At 44.0% G+C, this 24272-nt stretch overlaps 1 protein-coding gene across 1 annotated transcript in view; it reads right to left on the reverse strand.

Annotated features, from left to right (window-relative positions):
- Positions 1-24272, reverse strand: part of MYO7A (myosin VIIA) — a 70111-nt gene that overhangs the window by 10045 nt on the left and 35794 nt on the right. The window contains exons 17-39 of the mRNA XM_075266236.1: positions 23238-23396; positions 22440-22532; positions 18398-18492; positions 18090-18174; positions 17481-17699; positions 16974-17081; positions 13616-13825; positions 13272-13475; positions 12282-12458; positions 11903-11992; positions 8989-9116; positions 8197-8323; positions 7900-8019; positions 6650-6823; positions 4868-5095; positions 4414-4584; positions 3633-3750; positions 3288-3414; positions 2128-2297; positions 1763-1953; positions 1558-1682; positions 1273-1430; positions 52-205 (exon numbers count right to left, since the gene is read on the reverse strand). Of these exons, the coding sequence (XP_075122337.1) occupies positions 52-205; positions 1273-1430; positions 1558-1682; positions 1763-1953; positions 2128-2297; positions 3288-3414; positions 3633-3750; positions 4414-4584; positions 4868-5095; positions 6650-6823; positions 7900-8019; positions 8197-8323; positions 8989-9116; positions 11903-11992; positions 12282-12458; positions 13272-13475; positions 13616-13825; positions 16974-17081; positions 17481-17699; positions 18090-18174; positions 18398-18492; positions 22440-22532; positions 23238-23396 (3431 nt within the window). The remainder of the gene's footprint in view (positions 1-51; positions 206-1272; positions 1431-1557; positions 1683-1762; positions 1954-2127; positions 2298-3287; positions 3415-3632; positions 3751-4413; positions 4585-4867; positions 5096-6649; positions 6824-7899; positions 8020-8196; positions 8324-8988; positions 9117-11902; positions 11993-12281; positions 12459-13271; positions 13476-13615; positions 13826-16973; positions 17082-17480; positions 17700-18089; positions 18175-18397; positions 18493-22439; positions 22533-23237; positions 23397-24272) is intronic.

The following is a 24272-nucleotide window of genomic DNA, read 5'->3' on the forward strand; positions in this document are numbered from 1 at the left end:
GGCTCAACCCCAGTCCTGGTGACAGTGACATCACTGGTTGTAGACACTCACTTGATGTGGTTGTCTGTCAGCTGCTTGAGAATCTGACAGTACATCTCGTCCTTCAGGGCTTCTGCTTTTAAGGCACCTTCAAAAATTTGATCCGTCAGCTCGTTGACTGAGCGCATTCGCTTGGACGGGTAGTCTCCCATATACTTCAATATAGGTGCAGGGGACAAGTCAAGGAATATTCGGGGTAGTACAATATCTGTCACACATCTTAGGACTGTGATGGCGAACCTATCGCACAGGTGCTAGAGGTAGCACACAGAGCCCTCTCTTTGGGCACCCATCCGTGGAACAGATTGTACTGTGTGAGGGCCACCGTGGAGCAAATTGTACTGTGTGGGGGCCACTGTGCAGCAGATTATACTGTGTGGAGACCACTGTGCAGATTATACTGTGTGGGGGTCACTGTGGAGCAGATTATACTGTGTGGGGACCACTGTGGAGCAGATTATACTGTGTGGGGACCACTGTGGAGCAGATTATACTGTGTGGGGACCACTGTGGAGCAGATTGTACTGTGTGGGGGCCACTGTGAAGCAGATTGTACTGTGTGGGGACCACTGTGCAGCAGTTTGTACTGTGTGGGGGCCACTGTGGAGCAGATTGTACTGTGTGGGACCACTATGGAGCAGATTGTACTGTGTCGGACCACTATGGAGCAGATTATACTGTGTGGGGACCACTGTGCAGCAGTTTGTACTGTGTGGGGGCCACTGTGGAGCAGTTTGTACTGTGTGGGGCCACTGTGGAGGAGATTGTACTGTGTGGAGGCCACTGTAGAGCAGATTGTACTGTGTGGGGCCACTGTGGAGCAGATTGTACTGTGTGAGGGCCACTGTGGAGCAGATTGTACTGTGTAGGGGCCACTGTGGAGCAGATTATACTGTGTAGGGGCCACTGTGGAGAAGATTTACTGTGTGGGGGTCACAATGGAGCAGAAAGCTCCATAAAGCCCCATTCGTATGACCATATTTTGCAGGTCTGTAATTGTGTGTAATTGTGGATCCGCACATTATTATGGTTAAATTGCCGTGTTGGTATTTTGTGATAAATTATTGGGTTTTGGGTTGCAGTTTGGGCACTCGGTCTCTAAAACGTTCTCCATCACTGTCTTAGGACAACCCATTGAGGCCACCCCTTAAGGGACAAGTCCTAAACATCCCCCGCATAAACACCTCAGCTGAAGCCTGAGGTGCGATAAATTTTTGACTTAGGAAAGGATATCGATGAAGGCCATGCAGGCTTCCTGTGAGAGCTCGTCGCTCATCAGCACCTTCCTCAGGAGGGCCTGTTTTATGGGTTCCCGGGTGTAACACCACAGCCGGTCCTTCCCTCGGTTCTTGGTGATCATGACGCGGCTCAGGGTGTGCTTTGGAGGTGGCCTGAGGAGAATAATGAGATTACCGGGAGGATCGATCGAGATGAACATAATCTTGTTACAGTTAGTGGGATACTAATGGGTTCCTGGTACCTGAGGTCTCATGATGTTATGGGGGCACCCTGACATACCTGAAATAATCATAGGAGAATTCCTCCAGTGTGTACGGCTTTGTCTTCTCCTCCTGCTCCACCGTGGTCATCTGGACCGTCCGCACTACGTCCTGCCGCTGGTCCGGTGTCATCGTCACCAGGGTCTAAACAAGAGGACTTGGTTTTATATATTTCCAAAGAACATACTCAACCCAGGAACCTCAGCCCTAGGACAAGAACCTACCACAATCTCCGAGGGGGGCTTGGTGACGCTTGGCATGACGTATACAATCTCGGTGGGAAAGTCTCCTTTTTGCTTGGTCCTCTCATTGTAGCCGTGGGCCCAGCCAGAATTCATGATGGATTCCCCGGTGTCCTGGTCTAGGATTATCAGGTCTCCCTTCATAAAACTGAGGAATCCTGAATTTTCTCCGGCTGAAGAAGCCAAAACCCAAGAACGTGAGATCAGATAATACGGACAGATGTATTTAATAAAAGGAATTTGAACGTTTTCTGTATTTTTGGGTTCAAGTATGAAGCACTGGCCGCAATGACAACCACTAAATGGATATGGGTGTATTTACAGAGGAGTCTGGTGACTTGTCTTACCAGGGTTTGGATTGTCCTGAAGAGCCACCACGTACTTGGACCGCTTTCTAAGACCTTCTAGGAAGGTCACCACAAGTTCTCGGATATCTTCTGCATTGTTGGAGGTGAAGGTGTATTCGTCTCCTTTAATGGTGGCCAAGGTGAAACTCTGTCCCTGCAGCTTACCGCCCCTATAAGAGACCGCAATGACACAATGTCTTCCTAGTAAGAGGAGCATAAAATAAGAGGAAGGGGCTGCTTGTATAAGAGGGTGGGGGGAGCAGGACTCACAGGCTTTCACTATGAGTGGGGGGAGCAGGACTCACAGGCTTTCTTTATGAGGGGTGGGGGGAGCAGGACTCACAGGCTTTCTATATGAGTGGGGGGGAGCAGGACTCACAGGCTTATCTATATGAGTGGGGGGAGCAGGACTCACAGGCTTATCTATATGAGTGGGGGGAGCAGGACTCACAGGCTTTCTCTATGAGTGGGGGGAGCAGGACTCACAGGCTTTCTCTATGAGTGGGGGGAGCAGGACTCACAGGCTTTCTTTATGAGGGGTGGGGGGAGCAGGACTCACAGGCTTTCTATATGAGTGGGGGGGAGCAGGACTCACAGGCTTATCTATATGAGTGGGGGGAGCAGGACTCACAGGCTTTCTCTATGAGTGGGGGGAGCAGGACTCACAGGCTTTCTCTATGGGGGGGAGCAGGACTCACAGGCTTTCTCTATGAGTGGTGGGGGGGAGCAGGACTCACAGGCTTTCTCTATGGTGGGGGGAGCAGGACTCACAGGTTTTCTCTATGAGTGGGGGGAGCAGGACTCACAGGTTTTCTCTATGAGTGGGGGGAGCAGGACTCAGGCTTTCTCTATGAGTGGGGGGAGCAGGACTCACAGGCTTTCTCTATGGTGGGGGAGCAGGACTCACAGGCTTTCTCTATGAGTGGGGGGAGCAGGACTCACAGGCTTTCTCTATGAGCTACTTCTGAGCTCAGCTCCCCCCTCTCTATCATACACTGTCCTCAGATATAGACCTATAGACCCCTTTGCTCTGTAGTTCTCATAGTCTGGCAGTACATGTGATAGCAGAACTATTTCTTATACATATATTCCATTACTATATATTATTATTGCCTCTTACAAATACAGCCATGGATCTAATATCTGTCTGGTTGTTTTACCTGCTGCTGGACACGGCTGTGATCTCGGGGAAGGACAGCTCCAGGAGGACTTGCTCCTGCTCATCTACAAAGTAGACCCCGGTCCAGTTAACAGCCACGATCACGTCATTCTTGGGAAGGCTCGGTCCTGAAAAATCCCATGACACGCAGATTTGGTAAAGGTAATGCATAATGCATGCCTATATAAAATAAAAATAATCCAGCAACTGCAGCCTCCACTAGGGGGAGCCCTGGAACTTATTGCCTACTGTATAATTCAGTTCAGTATGCAGGATGCTCAAAGGCTTCCCTAGTGGTGGCTTCAGGAATTTTTAAGCAATGTGCTTTTGTGTCTGGTTACTGTACCTGAGAACTTAAAGGCCTCATAGAACCTGGAGAACAACAAAGGCCACTTAAACCGCGCAAAATCCACCACGTTCTCTTTGACCTTCTGGGCATCCGACCTCCTCTGGGCGTATATACCCTGCAGGGGCGAAAAGGGAATGTATCATCAATTTTTGGTTTTATTTTTATCACTTTTTTCTAATCTGTTTTTATTTCCTGATTGTAGATTTTATTATTCTATTTTCTGTCCATGATTATGGGGGCGGCCATCTTGCCTGAGCTTCTTCTCTGCCCTGTTAACAGCATTTAGTGATCTGCTTTACAGCACAGTCATAGCCATAGACAGCAATAGTCTGAAGCCGACTCATTCATGGACATGGTCGGGGGAGGAGATAAGCTGTGATGTCATCTATTGTCTGTAGTGATGTAATGATGGGTCAGCGGTGTTTTCTATAGAGGTGTTATCTTCTATTGTAATCCTGTCTGTGATGTACATGAGGCTGCAAAGAGAACCACTACAGAATTGGCATATCTCAGTCTATTATTAGGCTTAGTGGTCAAAGTGAAGATTGTAGGATATTGTACTTTTAGTGGAAAATTTTACAAAACACATCAACATAAAAACTTAAAAATAATTTTAAAAAATAGGCTATTTTCTGGTGACGCAATCCCTTTAAGAAATGAGATGAGAAGGAACGAGAACACATCATGGCAGGTAGTGCCTAAAACTGGTTCGTAAAATCGGGGAACCCCTTTAAGGTGTTCCTTATATATTTCCATAGACCGGCAGAGGGCGTCTTACCTTCTTGTGAGCGGCGATTATGTACTGCGCCCATTTCTCCACGTTTTTGGATGGCGTGATCTCACGGTCGGGGATGTAGGACGGTATAAGATTTAATAGTCTCTCCATTAGCAGCTCCGAGCCATAGTCCACATAGTACTGCTGGGACGCCAGCTCCGCTAGGTCTTCCTCCTGAGGGCAGGGCAATAATTGGGGTGAGGTGTAACACTCCGACAGGGTACAAGACAACTATCAGGGGCAGACATACAATTGGTGCAGCTGAACAGGGCCCCACAAGGTCAGGGGGGCCCGAGCACTTCAACACTGACTGTCTATTAGATTGTGAGTGAGTGCCTAAGCTAAATAGACTTCATGGTGTAAGGGGGCGCTCTGTGCTAAGGTGTTGGAAAACAAGGGGCCTATAGTTGTTTTTGCACGTGGGCCCTTGGTGGAGGTCATGGTGGATGGCGCTCACCTTATCACACCGGTACTCGCCAAACTTCACCCCCCTAACAACTTGCTGATAAATGAGACTGGTCGCCACGTTGTCTTCTGCAGGGTTGTGCCATGGGGTGAAGATTTCCTTCCTGAAGAAGAGTCTCCAGGGGGCGTTCCTCTCCTGCGCACCCTGCTCCTTGGCGTACTGTTCACATTGAGACACGGCGTCCATCACATGGTCATTCCCGCTGCCCAAGGAGGACACCTGGTGGGCACAGGAGGAAACGCACATGGAAGTCATACTGAGGTAGGTCAGAGATGTAAGTTACTACTAGTGAATGTAATGTAAGGAGAGGGCACTGTATATAGTATTAGTGCACTGTATATAGTATTAGTGCACTGTATATAGTATTAGTGCACTGTATATAGTATTAGTGCACTGTATATAGTATTAGCGCACTGTGCAGTATGGTTACGGTTATGTAATCATACTGAAGGATTATTACATAGGTGTTGTATGGTAGTATTATTTAGTTACAGTATGGTACTATTATTTGGAACTTTATCGTGCCATCTGTCAGCATTGTATATGGCACAGTATGGTGCAGCCATTAGCGCTAAGTAACGGTGTCATTTTTGCACTATTGGCAGTATTACTTGGTTATTGTAATGTACTATTACTTGGCACTGTGTGGCGGCATTTTTAGGCAGTGTATGTGGCACAATATTGTACTGTCATAAAGCACTATATAGGGGCATTATTTTAACACTAGATAACACTATCTTTCTTGCACTACATAGTAGTATTATTTGCCTAATATATAGTACTATTATTCAGCACTGTCTTGTGGCATATTTCAGACATTATATGACAGTATTATGTGGGCACTCTTATAGCACGGCATAGGGGTATCATTTCAGCACTTCTTGCACTACTTGGAACTGTATAACATTTGTAGGCTTTGTATATGGCACAGTATGGCTATATGGCACCATATAGGAGTATTATTTTATCACTATATAGCACTGCCTTTTTGCACTCACTAGCAGTTATTATTTGGTTATTATATAATAGTATTATTTGAATTGTATGATGCCATTTTTAGGTGTCTGTAGGATACTGTTATAGTACTGTATAGCGGTATTATTTTAACATTAAACACTCTTTTTTACACTATTTGGCAGTATTACTTGGTTATTGCTTATTATTATTCAGCACTTTATTGTGACAGTATTTATGCGAGCACTGTATAGCGGTATAGCAGTATTATTTGGTTATTGTATAGCACTGTTATTCAGCACTATATTGTTTCATATTTCAGACATTGTATGACAGTATTATGTGGGCACTCTATGACATTGTTACAGCTCTGTATAAGAGTATTAGGTTATTTTAACACTATACAACACTGTAATTCTTGCACTATTTGGTAGTCTTTTTACTTCCTTATTGAATGGTATCATTACTTGTCACTATATGGTAGTATTTGTTAGCTCTGTATGCGGCACAGTTGTATAGCACCTTATAGGAGTATTATTTCATCACTATGTGGCACTGTCTTACTTGCACTGTTTAGCAGCACTATTTAGTTATTGTGTAGTACTAATATTTTACAATGTGGGATTGTACACTATACAGCACTGTCATACCTGCACTATATTACAGTATTATATTGGTCATTGGCGCTGTATGGTGATATTATACAAACACTGAATAGACCAATAACGGAAGTGGGTCCAAGTTTTCCTTAGATTCTGGTGAGAACATGTACAAACATTGCACACGACGAAGATTCTGGAGTAACATGGCCGCAGGTACCTTATCAAATAGGGCGATGTATAAGGAGAAGCCAAATCTGTCCTTCAGGTTGACTTTATCGGCCAAGGAGTTGCAGAGTTCCTTGGCTGTGGTGGCCGAATCCGTCAGAAGGGTCTTAGTCGTCCCGTCCATGAAGGTCACAGGAAGCATTATCGGCTTCTTGGATTTGGTGGCCTGTCAAGAACCAAAGGAAATTTCGTAAAATAATCAATGGTGCACATTTACTAATACCGTACATGGTATAAATGCAGATCAGACAGTCTGAACACGCACCAAGTTATATGGCAGCAGGTGGTGCCAGTCCGGAGCTTTCTCCACTGTCTAGTCTAAGCTTATCGGATCTATTGGTTGGTTTACTTTGCACCTCAATTTTACGACAAAGGTTTGGCACAATTGGTGTTGCATCTTAAAGCACGGCCCTTGGCATCTAAGCCACGCCCCCTTGTCAAGTTAGACAGAAAACAGGTCTAAAACTAGGGCTAAGATGGGGACAGATTTAATACAGATTACCCCACAAAACTGGCACAACTTAAGGTTGAAATCTACACCAGTCCCCATTCTATGTCCAATCACCAGGTCCCCAATGATCAGAAAAACAGGGTACTGGCAGACCCCCATGTGTCCTCCTTGTGAATAGAGAATTCACTGCTATGGGGCTCACAGAGATTACTGGGCCAGCCATGCAGAGGAATGGAGGACTTTCAGTCAGTCATTCTCCTCAATGTTGGAGGACCTGGACGTGGGACCCTCAGCAATCGGACACATAAGTTTCCTTTAGGGTGATGTTCCGTTATGGACACCTATCCACAGGACAGGGGATAAGTGTCTGATCACCGGAGGGCCTGATGGCCAGGTCCCCAGTGATCCAGTGGATGGGGGACCAAAAGTCCCTGTAAGGCAGGGGTAGGGAACCAGCTGCTGTGAAACTACAATTCCCATCATGCTCCATTCACTTCCATGGGAGTTCCAAGAACAGCAGAGCAAGTATGCATGCTGGGAGTTGTAGTTTTGCAACAGCTGGAGAGCCGTACGTTCCCTACCCCTCCTTGTGAATGGAGCACCAGTGCACTTGTCTCACCAGTGCTCCATCCACTTCTATGGGGCTTCTGGGACTGTAATCTCCACCAGCAGCCATGTATAAGTGAATGGAGTCCATAACGGGACGACCCCTTTGACTGGAATCCACTGGATAAAGTAAAACCTCAGTAGAGCGCCCCCTAGGAAAGCAGCCCAAATATCAGGAAATGCACCTGAAGCTCCAGCCAGCTGGGGGGTTGTGTCCTGGTGCCGTTGCCGAATGTCCTTCTCAAGCGCTCTTCACAGTATGGAGCATATCCAGGGGGCCCGCCGCTAATAAAGTTTCTCAGATACTGAAATGAAAGATACAAGATGTGGTCACAAGGTGGAGCCACGTATGATAGTAGTACCCCTGAGGTGTTGTGGGCCCAGGGTATTAGGCACTATGTCACGTTGATGTGGGCACTGTGCCATGTTGATAGGGGCATTGTGACATTATTAATAGGGGTACAGGTATGGGATACACTGACCTTCACAAACTTCTCCGAGGGGGCAAAGCATCCCACACACAGAGACATGAGGATCCAACCACGGGCATGGCTGCTTTTGGAGGGGTTCTGGGTGAGTTGCTTGGAAATTTGGCAGTAGATTTCATCCCTGAAGGAAAAATAACAAAGAAAGATGAAAGGGTAACTGCACCGACGTCTACCATGTCATGTCATATCTTATGCTCCGGAGCTGTATTCACAATTCTGCTTTTGCCCTCTTGAAACTGATCAGACACGACCCATTCCATAGACATGGGTTACTATAACACATTTTTGAAGGTGAACCGGCCCTTTAAATTATGTTGTAAGTGTCAGGAAGCTGCAGGTAAAGGCTTCCATGGCCATTATTTATTCATGTCGGCCCATTGACAGTGATACGACGATCACACAGATGGCAGGTGCGGGCGACAGCTGCTACAGGAACAACACTGATCCATTATTAATAGTCAGGGACATGGTAAATTAAAGAGGCCTTTATAAGGGAGGCGCTGTGAACCCCTCACCTCTATTCATGGGGGGTCATGACGCCCCCAAGGAAGGTATTAGGAAATCTACATGTAATGCTGATGGGTTTACAGACACTTTGCTACCATCTAAAATTCATGCCTTGTGCTCTAGTCACATCCGGAGCTGCCGCGAAATATGTGCTATTTTCTAGATAACAAAGGCGAATGCTCTGCTGTATTGCATTGTAGGATGTGTAGTGTTTGCATGTCATGCAGCTTTAGAAGTGATTGGAGTAGAAGTCACGTGAGATAAGAAGGAGGGTCTGACCGTAGCGCCGGCCTCAGGATGCCGTTCCCAATGATAAAGTGGAGCTTCTCCAGGTTCGAGGTGGGGCGGTCCTCCAGCATGCTGTTACCCTGCAGGGTGGACTCTCCGTCATGGAGTCTCTTAGTGACCTGTTCAGTATTGATGAAGAGGAAGCGATGAGAGATGGAGGGAACAGACCCTACTAGATTTACTTTAGGGCCTGTAGGATGGGGGTCCCCAACTCAACCGACCCTAACACTAACCATGTGACCCTCCTCAGGTCCACCACTTCACCTCCTGCCAATCAATTGGTTAGGTTGCCCTAATCTCCTACAAGGGGCCTTCTATCCATTAGCAGGGGTGATGCTAACACTTTGTACTGGGGCACCTGGATATATTACAAGCACTTTGCACTGGGTCTCTTACAAGCACATTACATCATGGCACCTTGATCTCCTACAAACACTTTGGGTTAGGGCACTGCCATCTGTGGCTCTTGCAAGCACATTAATCTAGGGGAACCTTAGTTTCATGTAAGCACTTTGCAACAGGGGCACCTGAGTCTCTTTTATGAAGTATAATCTAAAACTTGGCCTTACTATAACTCCTAGGCAGCAGGCCCGCTGCCTCGGGGTCACTTGCACGTTCATGTCACCTCCACCTCAAAAACATCTCCAGAATACGCCCTTTCCTTACCAGAGATACACTAAAGACACTTACTGTCTCTCTGATTCATTCTCGCCTTGACTACTGTAACTCCTTACTAATCAGTCTTCCCCTCACTAAACTCTCCCCTCTACAATCTATTCTGAATGCAGCGGCCAGGCTCATCTATCAGGCTAGACCAGGGGTCTCAAACTCAACTCAGCATGTGGGCCGCAGAGCAAGATCCCAGCCAGTCGGCGGGCCGCACCGCGGCAAATTTAGCTCCACCCACTTTTATGTTGACTCCGCCCATTATTTTTTCACGTGCCCCCACACTGTATAATCCTCCTACAGTCACCCATAAACTATATGTCCCCCCTCCATCTTTCCCCATTACATATACACCCTTCATCTGCCCCCAGATTCATGTCCCTTCATCTCTGCCCCCAGATTCATGTCCCCCCATCTCTGCCCCCAGATTCATGTCCCCCCATCTCTGCCCCCAGATTCATGTCCCCTCCATCTCTGCCCCCAGATTCATGTCCCCCCATCTCTTCCCCCAGATTCATGTCCCCTCCATCTCTTCCCCCAGATTCATATCCCTCCATTTCTGCCCCAGTGTCATGCCGTTCTCCCACCTCCCTTCGTCTGCCCCCAGTGTCATGAGCCCCTTCATTCCACCTCAATGTTTAAAGAGGGCCTTTCACCATTTTGCCCACAGGCAGTTCTATATACTGCCGGAAAGCTGACAGTGCGCTGAGTTCAGCGCACTGTCGGCTTTCCCGATGTGGGCCCGGTGTGAAGAGCTTACGGTCCGGTACCGTAGCTCTTCTTTGGTCAGAAGGGCGTTTCTGACAGTTAGCCAGAGACGTCCTTCTTATCAGGGAGGGAGGGGGGCGTTCCTCCCGGCTCTCACAGCACAGCGCGATTGGCTGTGCTGTGAAGAAGGACGTCTCTGGCTAACTGTCAGAAACTCCCTTCTGACCATAGAAGAGCTACGGTACCGGACCGTAAGCTCTTCACACTGGGCCCACATCGGGAAAGCCGACAGTGCGCTGAACTCAGCGCACTGTCAGCTTTCCGGCAGTATATAGAACTGCCTGTGGGCAAAATGGTGAAAGGCCCTCTTTAACACACAAAAAAACACTTATACTCACCATCCAACGCTCCCCCGCCGCGCTCTGCAGTTTCACTAATAGACCTGTATGTCCACTAGCCGCTACGTTCGACAGCAGATCACTAGTAGTGGCTAGTGGATATAATGATCTCGCAATGTATTCAACTCGGATCCGGCGTCCCTAGGCTTGTGCGGGCCGCACAAAATTTTTCAGGGGGCTGCATGCGGCCCGCGGGCTGCGAGTTTGAGACCCCTGGGCTAGACGCTACAGCGATGCCTCCGGTCTGTGCCAGTCACTACATTGGCTGCCTATTCATTATAGAATAAAATATAAAGTTATCACTCTCATCCACAAGGCTCTCCATAATGCCGCACCTCCCTACATTTCCTCCCTCATCTCTGTCTACCGCCCAACCCGTGTTCTCCGCTCACTCAATGACCTAACACTTACATCCTCTATTATCAGAACCTCCCCCGCTCGTATACAAGACTTCTCCCGAGCTGCACCACTTCTCTGGAATGCTCTACCCCGGACAATAAGATTAACTCCCAATCTCTACAGTTTCAAACGCAAACTAAAGACGCATCTTTTCAGACCGGCCGATCACAATGTCTAACGTAAACCCTTAACCCTCCTCTGTCCCCGCTCCCACATTTCCCCACATGATATGATGTCATCTCAGGATAACTTTATCTGTCCAAGCTCCATCCACATGTTACAGGACACGACTGTCGACAGCTCATAAAGTTTTATGTTTGTGTAATGACAGTCACTTCTATTACAAAATTGTCTGAACACTGTATAAGCAATGCCGCCCCTGCTACCTCTTGTGTCACCCCCTCTACCCCATAGATTGTAAGCTCTTGCGAGCAGGGCCCTCAGTCCCATTGTGTGAAATGACGTTCTTTGTAATGTATCTTTCTGTCTGTATTTGAACCCTACAAATTGTACAGCGCTGCGGAATATGTTGGCGCTATAGAAATACAATTTATTATTATTATTATTATTGGACAGCAGGTTTTGTTTTAATTTGAGAGCCCCAAACAGTGTTGGCCACCTCCTTGTCATAGCTTGGTCACTGTGCAGGGGCACAACGTCTAGCCAAAGTTTGGCTATGGGCCCCTTATTTTTTGTTAGAGCTATGTATGTCTCTATAGATACAAGCACTGCACCTCCTCGGTCAGCTTGGACTTCTTCTTCAAGGTCAGGGACACCAGCTTATGTCGCACACTGTTCTTCTTCAGGCTGTCGACGTGACCGCTCTGCATTGAGAAGAAAAAACATAGCAAGAAACAGGGGGCAGCATAGTGCTGGAGAATTGTGACCAAGATGCAGGAACAAAAATACTAGTACACGATATACATACAGTTATACTATTATATAATGCTATCAATAAAAAACAGCGCCACACCTGTCCTCAGGTTGCGTGTGGTATTGCAGTGGATGGAGCTGTGATGCAATACCACGCACCACCTGTAGATTAGTGACCAATCCCATATCCCACCCCATACCATTGCTATATGTTCCCGTTCTTGGGTCGCCATGTCTTACCTCCCCCTCTCCTTGCAGGGCCTGGAGCTCTCTCTTGTAAGTCTTTTTCCCCAGGGTTTCATAGATCTTTGTCATCACCGGGATCTTCTCGCTCCCATCGCTCATGGCCGTGTGGTACTTTGGTTCAGGTAGATCACCCATGAAACGCAGAACAGTAATCCAAACAGCAAGCGCGGCCTGGGAAACCAAACCCATCAATAGAAATTTTTAGACACGCAAAAAAAATTTAATTTAAAAAATTCTAGTTATTTTTGAAAAGAGAATTCTCAAAGTCAAAAATTTACTGGCAAACTTGTGGCAAAACGGTTCCTACTAAACATGATCCTCCTGATCCAACACTTCCCGATTCCCAGCTGGTCTTGACAAACAGGAAATGATGCTCAGCCAATCACAGAATGGGGCGGGTCATTGCTGTGGCCTGTGATTGGCTGTGTATTGAGATTGGACCAGGAAGTAACATTGGATAGGCCGGGCAGGAAATTGGGAAAAAAATCATTGACAAAACCAGCGATATCTCGGCAACAGAGGAAGTGACCCTGACCTATCTGTGGGGTGATCTGATGGGTTCTGGTGACAGACTGCCTTTAAAGAGGTTGTCCAGGATTTATTTTTTTGTATTAGGCCGGGGAAGGTGAAAAAAACCCCCCAAAACATACTCACCCCTCCTGGGTACTTCTGTGTCTCCCAGCACGGTCCAGTCTTGTTGCTCCGTTGTGCTCTTGCGGCAGAAGTCCCTGCTCTACCGTGACATCTCGTGATTGGTCTCAGCGGTCACTTGCGGCGGGGACTTCCACCAGAGCTGTAGGAGCTGGGAGACACTGGAACACCGGGACAGGTGAGTTTGGACACTCAAGATGAGCGATTCAGAGGCCCTGTTCTCTGTCTCGGTGGGGATCCACAGCATCGGACCCTCCTCTGTCTACCACTTATTTCCTATCCATTGGTATCGTTGTGGGTCAACCCCATTCAAACCGGGCAGATATTACATACCAGTTGATCGCCTTCATCTTCATGGTAGAGCAGAGGTTGCTTTAGGGGTCTTCGGATATAGGTGTTAGTGGTGGTCCCTTGGAAGTAAGTGGCAGCAAACTTTGCAAACTTGTACTCGGAGAGATCTTCTTCTTCTTCTTCAGGGAGAGGCAGAGCTTGATCTAAATCCTCCTCCACCATCTCACCTTGGACTCTCTCCAAATCCTAGAAGACATACGTGATATCAATGATGAGTTCAGATCAGGAGTTGGCAAATCCAAAGTGTTGCGATCATTTGTTCGTGGGCTTCATGTAGGCCTACCATCTGTTGGGCAAGGATCTCATTAAGAAGGACCACACTGTACCTCAAAACCAGTTGGCGCCTGCCCCTCCTGCCCAGGCAGTGATGATGTGGTACCAAGGAAGCCGAACATTTTGTCAACCATGTCGGAGTCATTGACTGGTTCATTTCTGGCCTTCTCCATCTTCTCAAGCAGTTCCTTCTTCCGACGAGCTTCCTCCTTCTCCCGCACCTCCCTCTCTGCGTCTTCACGGGCCAGCTGGGCCAAACGCTCCTAGTGATAGAAAGAGGTAAATGCTCATCAAACCCGAGGGCAGTATCTATATATACAATGACGTCTGATATACAAGACAGACTGGGTGAGAACTGTATGAAATGTGGCTATAAATTGTCATTATCCGTGTGGCTATTATGTACATGGAGATAGATATTATAGTAGTTATATTCTTGTACATAGGGGCAGTATTATAGTAGTTATATTCTTGTACATAGGAGCAGTATTATAGTAGTTATATTCTTGTACATAGGTGCAGTATTATAGTAGTTATATTCTTGTACATAGGAGCAGTATTATAGTAGTTATATTCTTGTACATAGGGGCAGTATTATAGTAGTTATATTCTTGTACATAGGGGCAGTATTATAGTAGTTATATTATTGTACATAGGAGTAGTATTATAGTAGTTATATTCTTGTACATATGAGTAGTATTATAGTAGTTATATTCTTGTACATAGGGGCAGTATTATAGTAGTTATATTCTTGTACATAGGAGTAGTATTATAGTAGTTATATTCTTGTACATATGAGTAGTATTATAGTAGTTATATTCTTGTACATAGGAGTAGTATTATAGTAGTTATATTCTTGTACATAGGAGTAGTATTATAGTAGTTATATTCTTGTATATAGGAGCAGTATTATAGTAGTTATATTCTTGTACATAGGGGCAGTATTATAGTAGTTATATTCTTGTACATAGGAGTAGTATTATAGTAGTTATATTCTTGTACATAGGGGCAGTATTATAGTAGTTATATTCTTGTACATAGGGGCAGTATTATAGTAGTTATATTCTTGTACATAGGAGTAGTATTATAGTAGTTATATTCTTGTACATAGGAGCAGTAATATAGTAGTTATATTCTTGTACATATGAGTAGTATTATAGTAGTTATATTCTTGTACATAGGAGCAGTATTATAGTAGTTATATTCTTGTACATAGGGGCAGTATTATAGTAGTTATATTCTTGTACATAGGGGCAGTATTATAGTAGTTATATTCTTGTACATAGGAGTAGTATTATAGTAGTTATATTCTTGTACATAGGAGCAGTAATATAGTAGTTATATTCTTGTACATAGGAGCAGTATTATAGTAGTTATATTATTGTACATAGGAGTAGTATTATAGTAGTTATATTCTTGTACATATGAGTAGTATTATAGTAGTTATATTCTTGTACATAGGAGTAGTATTATAGTAGTTATATTCTTGTACATAGGAGTAGTATTATAGCAGTTGTATTCTTGTACATAGGGGGCAATATTATAGTAGTTATATTCTTGTACATAGGGGGCAGTATTATAGTAGTTATATTCTTGTACATAGGGGCAGTATTATAGTAGTTATATTCTTTTACATAGGAGCAGTATTATAGTAGTTATATTCTTGTACATAGGAGCAGTATTATAGTAGTTATATTCTTGTACATAGGGGGCAGTATTATAGTAGTTATATTCTTGTACATAGGGGGCAGTATTATAGTAGTTATATTCTTGTACATAGGAGTAGTATTATAGTAGTTATATTCTTGTACATAGGAGTAGCATTATAGTAGTTATATTCTTGTACATAGGAGTAGTATTATAGTAGTTATATTCTTGTACATAGGAGCAGTATTATAGTAGTTATATTCTTGTACATAGGGGCAGTATTATAGTAGTTATATTCTTGTACATAGGGGTAGTATTATAGTAGTTATATTCTTGTACATAGGAGTAGTATTATAGTAGTTATATTATTGTACATAGGAGTAGTATTATAGTAGTTATATTCTTGTACATATGAGTAGTATTATAGTAGTTATATTCTTGTACATAGGAGTAGTATTATAGTAGTTATATTCTTGTACATAGGAGCAGTATTATAGTAGTTATATTCTTGTACATAGGAGCAGTATTATAGTAGTTGTATTCTTGTACATAGGAGCAGTATTATAGTAGTTATATTCTTGTACATAGGAGCAGTATTATAGTAGTTATATTCTTGTACATAGGAGCAGTATTATAGTAGTTATATTCTTGTACATAGGAGCAGTATTATAGTAGTTGTATTCTTGTACATAGGGGGCAATATTATAGTAGTTATATTCTTGTACATAGGGGGCAGTATTATAGTAGTTGTATTCTTGTACATAGGAGCAGTATTATAGTAGTTGTATTCTTGTACATAGGAGCAGTATTATAGTAGTTATATTCTTGTACATAGGGGGCAATATTATAGTAGTTATATTCTTGTACATAGGGGGCAGTATTATAGTAGTTATATTCTTGTACATAGGAGTAGTATTATAGTAGTTATATTCTTGTACATAGGAGCAGTATTATAGTAGTTATATTCTTGTACATAGGGGGCAGTATTATAGTAGTTATATTCTTGTACATAGGAGCAGTATTATAGTAGTTATATTCTTGTACATAGGAGCAGTATTATAGTAGTTGTATTCTTGTACATAGGAGCAGTATTATAGTAGTTGTATTCTTGTACATAGGGGGCAATATTATAGTAGTTATATTCTTGTACATAGGGGGCAGTATTATAGTAGTTATATTCTTGTACATAGGAGTAGTATTATAGTAGTTATATTCTTGTACATAGGAGCAGTATTATAGTAGTTATATTCTTGTACATAGGGGGCAGTATTATAGTAGTTATATTCTTGTACATAGGGGGCAGTATTATAGTAGTTATATTCTTGTACATAGGGGGCAGTATTATAGTAGTTATATTCTTGTACATAGGAGTAGTATTATAGTAGTTATATTCTTGTACATAGGAGCAGTATTATAGTAGTTATATTCTTGTACATAGGAGTAGTATTATAGTAGTTATATTCTTGTACATAGGAGCAGTATTATAGTAGTTATATTCTTGTACATAGGAGCAGTATTATAGTAGTTATATTCTTGTACATAGGAGCAGTATTATAGTAGTTATATTCTTGTACATAGGAGTAGTATTATAGTAGTTATATTCTTGTACATAGGAGGTAGTATTATAGTAGTTATATTCTTGTACATAGGAGTAGTATTATAGTAGTTATATTCTTGTACATAGGAGCAGTATTATAGTAGTTATATTCTTGTACATAGGAGCAGTATTATAGTACTTTTATGTAATTGTAGACATTTATTTACTTGGTGTTTCTTTTCTGCTTCCTGTTTGGCTTTTTTCGCACTCATCTCCTTCTTGAATCGTTCTTCTTCAGCAAGGCGCATTTTTTCTGCTTCCAATCGTCGGTGATACTTTTTAAGGGAAATTGATGAATAATTAGGACATTTCTTTTCCTTACATCAGTAAATATATTATAAGTTGGCTATACATGATGATAACGTGATGTCATTTCAATGGGAGATGATCTAGATTACAACATCTCCTTTGTTGGTGTCTCAACATCTAGACCCCGATGATGTTTTCTATAGGACAGAAGGTGACATTGGCCTTGGAGCAGCCATAGATGGGAAGATCTCTTAAAGGCCTTGGGAATGGCATCTAGTCACCCTCGGACTGCGCATAGGGCCTAGTTTTAAGAAAACCGCTAGCTTGAGTGAAAGTATCATACCATGTATTACCAGCATTAAACTTTGTATGGCAATAAAATATGTCCCCATGCGCTGGCTCCTCCCATGTAGACATTTTCCTACCTCTCCTTTAAGGCGCTTGTAAAGTCTTCGAGCGATCATTCCCCGACAATGGGCCTGAATGGTATAAACTGCCCACAGCCGATGTCGGAACGCCTTTCGGACCAGGTACCCTCGCAGACGTGCCTGGAAATGGCTGATTCGCTGGCGAACGATATGGTACTGCTGGTGAAGTCTCCTGGAGCGGTAGAGGGCCTGAAGCCTCAGAAAACCTACTTTCATCTGGTAAAAAGATTGAAAAATAAGCGGCATCAGACTTGTCATCTGAACACAGCCTTAGAAATCAGGTGTTAGATCACATGACTGACAGAAGGAGGGGCCAAACCGCTGTCTGTTACCATGGCAATGCAGCTTCGGATGTGAATTGAGAAATAACAAATAATTTGGAAATCCTTTGTATCAGCAGTGATATAGGAATTTAGTAATGCTACGTTCACATCTGTGATGTCCTGTCCGTTGTTCTGATCCATCACAACACCAAAAGAATGAAAAAGCCGACCGTCAAATAATGGACAGCAATGGAACCTGAAGGACTTTAATGGGGTCAATCGGGAGTCCATGTTTTTTCACTTGGCCCGGGATCCCGCTGTATTGTGTATTGCTATCACTTACCACGGTGTAGTTCCTTCTGCAGTTGTATCCTCTCCAGTATCTCTGGATCATGAGAGCCGATTTTCTAACTTTTACAAAATTGGATCTGGAAATATAAAGAATTGTATTCAGTCCGGGGTGTTACCTCTAATGGACCATAACTGGGGCGTATTATATACGATGCAGTCACACCTTGGTGACTAATGGGGTCTTCCTGCCACATAGGAAGACACTACTCATGGCGTATGGTATGTGGGGGCCCTAGTACGGATTTTGCATTGGGTGAAGGAGATCCCAACATGGCTGCTGCACCTCTTGCAGATACTCACCTGTCCTTGAAGCCTCGCACCACCTTCTGGATGAGGATGACCTTGTCCGTAATGGCTTTGTCTCTTTCAATTTCCAATAACATATCATGGTGGTCCTGTAACAAAAAACCAAAATATAGATCAAACTTCCCTGACATGGAGTAAGGTGAAAATAATAACCCCCAACGCGACTGCTAGAGACCCAACGTATACTAATACAGAAATACTGTATACTGCACCGCTTATCTAAGCCACCATTATAAATAAATACACCCGCCACACATGTCCAACTGCTAACATTCATATAGAAGTAATAACCAAATTTTGAGTCCTATCCCAAAATACCATTTTTGTATTTTCTGTGAGTGATATTAAGATACACCTCTACTCATAGTGCTCTCCTATGACCGATGCAAAAATTCTGACACCTCTATCCAAAGTGCTTGTCTATGGCTATTGCAAAAATTCTGACACCCCAAGTCTTCATGCTCATTTATGGCCAATGTAAAAGTGATGGTACCTCTACCCACAGTTCTGTTCTATGACAAATGCAAAAATACTCACACCCCAACTCATAGTGCTCATCTATGACCAATGCAAAAATACTCACACCCCTACTCATAGAGCTCATCTATGACCAATGCAAAAATATTCACACCCCTACTCATAGTGCTCATCTATGACCAATGCAAAAATACTCACACCCCAACTCATAGTGCTCATCTATGACCAATGCAAAAATACTCACACCCGAACTCATAGTGTTCATCTATGACCAATGCAAAAATACTCACACCCCAACTCATAGTGCTCATCTATGACCAATGCAAAAATACTCACACCCCAACTCATAGTGCTCATATATGACCAATGCAAAAATACTCACACCCCAACTCATAGTGCTCATCTATGACCAATGCAAAAATACTCACACCCCAACTCATAGTGCTCATCTATGACCAATGCAGAAATCCTGACCATTCCATCCATAGCGCTCTTGTACTCCCAATAGAAAAATATTGATCCTTTTACCCATAGTGGTCATCTATGACCAATGCAAATATACTGACACCTCTATCCAAAGTGCTTATATATGGCCAAATCAAAAATACTGACCCGTCTACCCATAATGCCTGTCTATGACAAATACAAAAATACTGACACTCCCATGCATAATTCTCATCTATGACCAAATAAAATAACCTGACACCTGTACCCATGGTGCTTGTCTGTGACCACTACAAAAATACTGACACCCTCAACCACAGTGCTTGTGTTCGACCAGTGTAAAATTCCTAACATCCTAAATCCTAGTCCCCATCTAAGACCAATGCAAAAATACTGACAACCCCGACCACTTGTCTCTGTCCAGTGGATAAATTGTCATGCCCCCACCCATTATAGAAACACTGACTCTTCCCAAATGCCTGTCTATATGTATAAATATTGGCACCCTCTCCACAACCAGTGCAGAGACTCTGGCATCCCCTCCACCCCCTGTCTAAGACCAGGGCAGAAATCCTGACACCTCTCCATTCCCTTCTGACTGTTTTTTCTCCATGTATAAACATAGAAGATTCTTCCACAGAGACAACATCATGTAAAGCTCTCGCCCCGGCCGGCCGCGCGTTGTGTTGATGTTATGGGTCGTCCGCCCAGCTGTTCTCTCCATTTCCTACTGGGGAAACCTCCATTTCCTGCCAGTGTTTCCTCCAGGACTGGCAGAGTCCCGATAAAAGACATTAGAGGGGATTCTGAGCTGGGTAGGATGTCATAAAAAATTCTCAATGGCTTTTGTGGGGCCGGACAGCTGGAAAACGGGAAAGTGACAAGGACTTTCTAAGAAAAACTTACAGTTCTCTTCCGGAACTTTGGCAGATTGATGGAGAATTCACTTGATGGGTCATTACAAAAATTTCAGGGCCTGATGCTTTCCTACCGTGTAATGCTTAAGTATGGAAAAGAGTCACAACCACCTCTTCTATGGCCGAGATGTCCTTAAAGGGATTCTATCATTAAAATCACATTTTTTTTTCTCGATCACACGTAAGAATAGCCTTAAGAAAGGCTATTCTTCTCCTACCTTTAGATATCTTCTCCGTTCGCTAGAAATTTGGGTTTTCTTCAGTATGAAAATGAGTTCTCTTGCAGCACTGGGGGCGGGCCCCAGCGCTCAAACAGCACTGGGGGCGTCCCCAATGCTGCGAGAGAACTCTCCAGTGCCGCCTCCATCTTCTTCAGGAACGGCCTCTCTGTGTGTCTTCTTCCGAAATTGGGTTCAAACTTCTAGGCCTTGGGCAGCGCACAGGCCACAAGAAAATGGTCGCTTACTTACTGTGTAAGCGGCCATTTTTCTTATGGCCGCGGGCATGCGCAGTCGGCTCTGCCCAAGGCCTAGAAGTGTGAAGAAGATGCGCTCCGGAAGAAGATGTGCAGAGAGTCCGTTCCTGAAGAAGATGGAGGCGGCGCTGGAGAGTTCTCTCTGGTGCTGTTTAAGCGCTGAGGACCTCCCCCAGTGCTGCAAGAACTCATTTGCATACAGGCGAAAACTGGGTTTTCTACCGAATGGTAGAATGGCAAAGAAGACATCTAAAGATAGGAGAAGAATAGACTTTCTTAAGGCTATTCCTACATGTGATCGAGAAAAAAATGTGATCTTAATGATAGAATCCCTTTAAGAGGGCCAATAACAGAATCGGCCTACTGTCCCAGCCACAGTTGCCCCCTTTAAGACTAACCTTACAATCCAGATGGACAATGACCAAAAACATACTATGAAAGAAGCCCAGGGGTTTAAGGCAAAGAAGTGGAACTTTATATAATGGCCGAAATAAGAAAATGTTTGTTTTTGTACCGTGTTAGCCAGTGGGTGTGAAATATAAACAAAAACAAAAAACTTGAGAGTCTTCAGTAGATGATACTTTTTTAATGGCTAACTCATAATGATGACAGAATATAACGTTTCGAAGCTCTTTGGCTTCTTCTTCAGATATAACTAAGAACAATTTCTGCAGGCTGCATATTTATGTACAACAGGACACATAGGGATAGGATTTCAGGAGGAGGGGGGAAGAGACTTATTAGTATATACATGTAAACAATTCACAGTTCCCAGGTTCTTATCTTTATGGCTGTCTTAGTTCAGTGATTTCTATAGAATGACATGAACCCATGTGAGACATTCATTCCATTTTCCAGAGTGTTAAATAGGGTCATGCTCTTGTACTCCTAAATCCGTCGCTCCTTCCTTGATTTAAAATTCCCTCTTAAAACCAAAATTTTCATGTCACTGGTGATATTATGATCTTTATTGCAGAAATGTTTTGGCACGGGAAGGTCCATCCTTTGTTCTCTAATTGTATGGCGATGTGAATTAATTCTCATTCTGAGCTTCTGACCGGTCTCTCCAACATACAGATTTTCGGTGGAACATTTGGTGTACACTATTAAATACACTACATTAGGTGTGTTACAGGTGAACGCACCTGGGAATTAATTCACATCGCCATACAATTATAGAACAAAGGATGGACCTTCCCGTGCCAAAACATTTCTGCAATGAAGATCATAATATCACCAGTAACATGAAAATTTTGGTTTTAAGAGGGAATTTTAAATCAAGGAAAGAGCGGTGGATTTATGAGTACAAGAGCATGACCCTATTTAACACTCTGGAGAATGGAATGAATGTCTCACATGGGTTCATGTCATTCTATAGAAATCACTGAACTAAGATAAAGAACCTGGGAACTGTGAATTGTTTACATGCGTATACTAATAAGCCTCTTCCCACCTCACTCCTGAAATCCTATCCCTATGTGTCCTGTTGTACATAAATATGCAGCCTGTAGAAATTGTTCTTAGTTATATCTGAAGAAGAATCCAAACAGCTCAATGTGGTGGCTGAAGTTCGACTCACAGAGATTGTGTTACTGGCCTTACTGTACGTGCTGGACCTTACGGGTCTCCCACCTGACCCCATATCCTCACCATGGGTCTATTATAGGTTCCTCTGGAGTTTAGGCCACCCCTGTACCAACTCATCAGTTATAGTTCTGTGTACCTTTAAGAAAATCTTAGTCTTGCCGATCTGCCAGTCGCCATCCCTGCCCAGCACACACTCGGCTATGCGTTGACACGTCCCCCGAAGATCCCCCTAGAAAAAATAACAAGTTGTAATGTTTTCGAAAATTGCATTTTTTATTCATTTTAAAATATTGGGCAAATTATTGAAATTTTTGGATTTGGAACCGAGAACTTGGTATTTAGGGGTGAAGTTAGGGATGGTCAGGCTTATGATAGTCAAGGCTTTTCCTGCACAATGCAAGTCCCGCCCGTTATAAAAGAGGGTGAGGGGTGCTGGGAGTTTTGTTTGGCAAGTCTATGGATGATGGGTGTCACTGTTTTCCTATTCCCAGCAGCCAAGTGTGGGCTTTGAGATGATGGACGATGAGACGTCTTCAGTCTACAGTCTGTATGGGTCATTTCCAGACCCCCTTAACTGTCTCCCACTGTGACTGGACCCTTCATCCTAATTTCCTCCCTCCTCAAAGCAATTCATAGTTCTCAGCCCGGCCTAGTCTATGTTGTGGCTACATCATTCGCCACCATGTCAGACATCTCTATGGTAGAAGTGACGGATCTCCCAATGCCAGGCAGGCACTTGGGGGCAAGACTAACTCTATGGGGTAAGGGGCCTGTAAATAGCTCCTCATATCTCAGCTTCTTGGAGATGATATTTTCGGGATCATACCGCCATGACACAAAGATCTGATCTTATATATTCATGCCTGTATTTTTCCTATACAGCCCCAGCGTGCTGATACTTTTAGTGCCACAAAATACCGCGCCTGTATAATACCTGTTTGTACGCGGGCTTCACCCCTGGCATTAAGACGCGATATCGGTCCACAAACTCGACAAATGTGTAGCGTATGGGGTACCCCGCTCTGCGGATCCGGATGGTCTCCATCATTCCTGAATATCTCAGCTGACGAATACACAGCTCTCTGTCAAACAGCTGCAGGAGACAAGGACATCATTACTACAAGAACAGAGGACACTACGGAATCTGGGAGAGCAATACGGCAGCCATTACAGCTCCTGAATGTGTTGTCACCCAGCTTTCTCAAGCGCCTGAACATCACATTTTACACAATCATTGTCACCTTAGTCAGCCTGTCATTACCCTGTACCCCAAGTATCAGCCTGTCATTATCCTGTACCCCAAGTATCAGCCTGTCATTATCCTGTACCCCAAGTGTCAGCCTGTCATTATCCTGTACCCCGAGTGTCAGACTGTCATTATCCTGTACCCCAAGTGTCAGCCTGTCATTATCCTGTACCCCGAGTATCAGCCTGTCATTATCCTTATCCCAAGTATCAGCCTGTCATTATCCTGTACCCCGAGTATCAGCCTGTCATTATCCTGTACCCCAAGTGTCAGCCTGTCATTATCCTGTACCCCAAGTATCAGCCTGTCATTATCCTGTACCCCAAGTGTCAGCCTGTCATTATCCTGTACCCCAAGTATCAGCCTGTCATTATCCTGTACCCCAAGTGTCAGCCTGTCATTATCCTGTACCCCAAGTATCAGCCTGTCATTATCCTGTACCCCAAGTATCAGCCTGTCATTACCCTGTACCCCAAGTGTCAGCCTGTCATTACCCTGTACCCCAAGTATCAGCCTGTCATTATCCTGTACCCCAAGTATCAGCCTGTCATTATCCTGTACCCCAAGTGTCAGCCTGTCATTATCCTGTACCCCAAGTGTCAGCCTGTCATTATCCTGTACTCCAAGTGTCAGCCTGTCATTATCCTGTACCCCAAGTGTCAGTCTGTCATTATCCTGTACCCCAAGTATCAGCCTGTCATTATCCTGTACCCCAAGTATCAG

This window comes from Leptodactylus fuscus, chromosome 2 (assembly GCF_031893055.1).
Source record: "Leptodactylus fuscus isolate aLepFus1 chromosome 2, aLepFus1.hap2, whole genome shotgun sequence".
NCBI classification, from domain to species: domain Eukaryota; kingdom Metazoa; phylum Chordata; class Amphibia; order Anura; family Leptodactylidae; genus Leptodactylus; species Leptodactylus fuscus.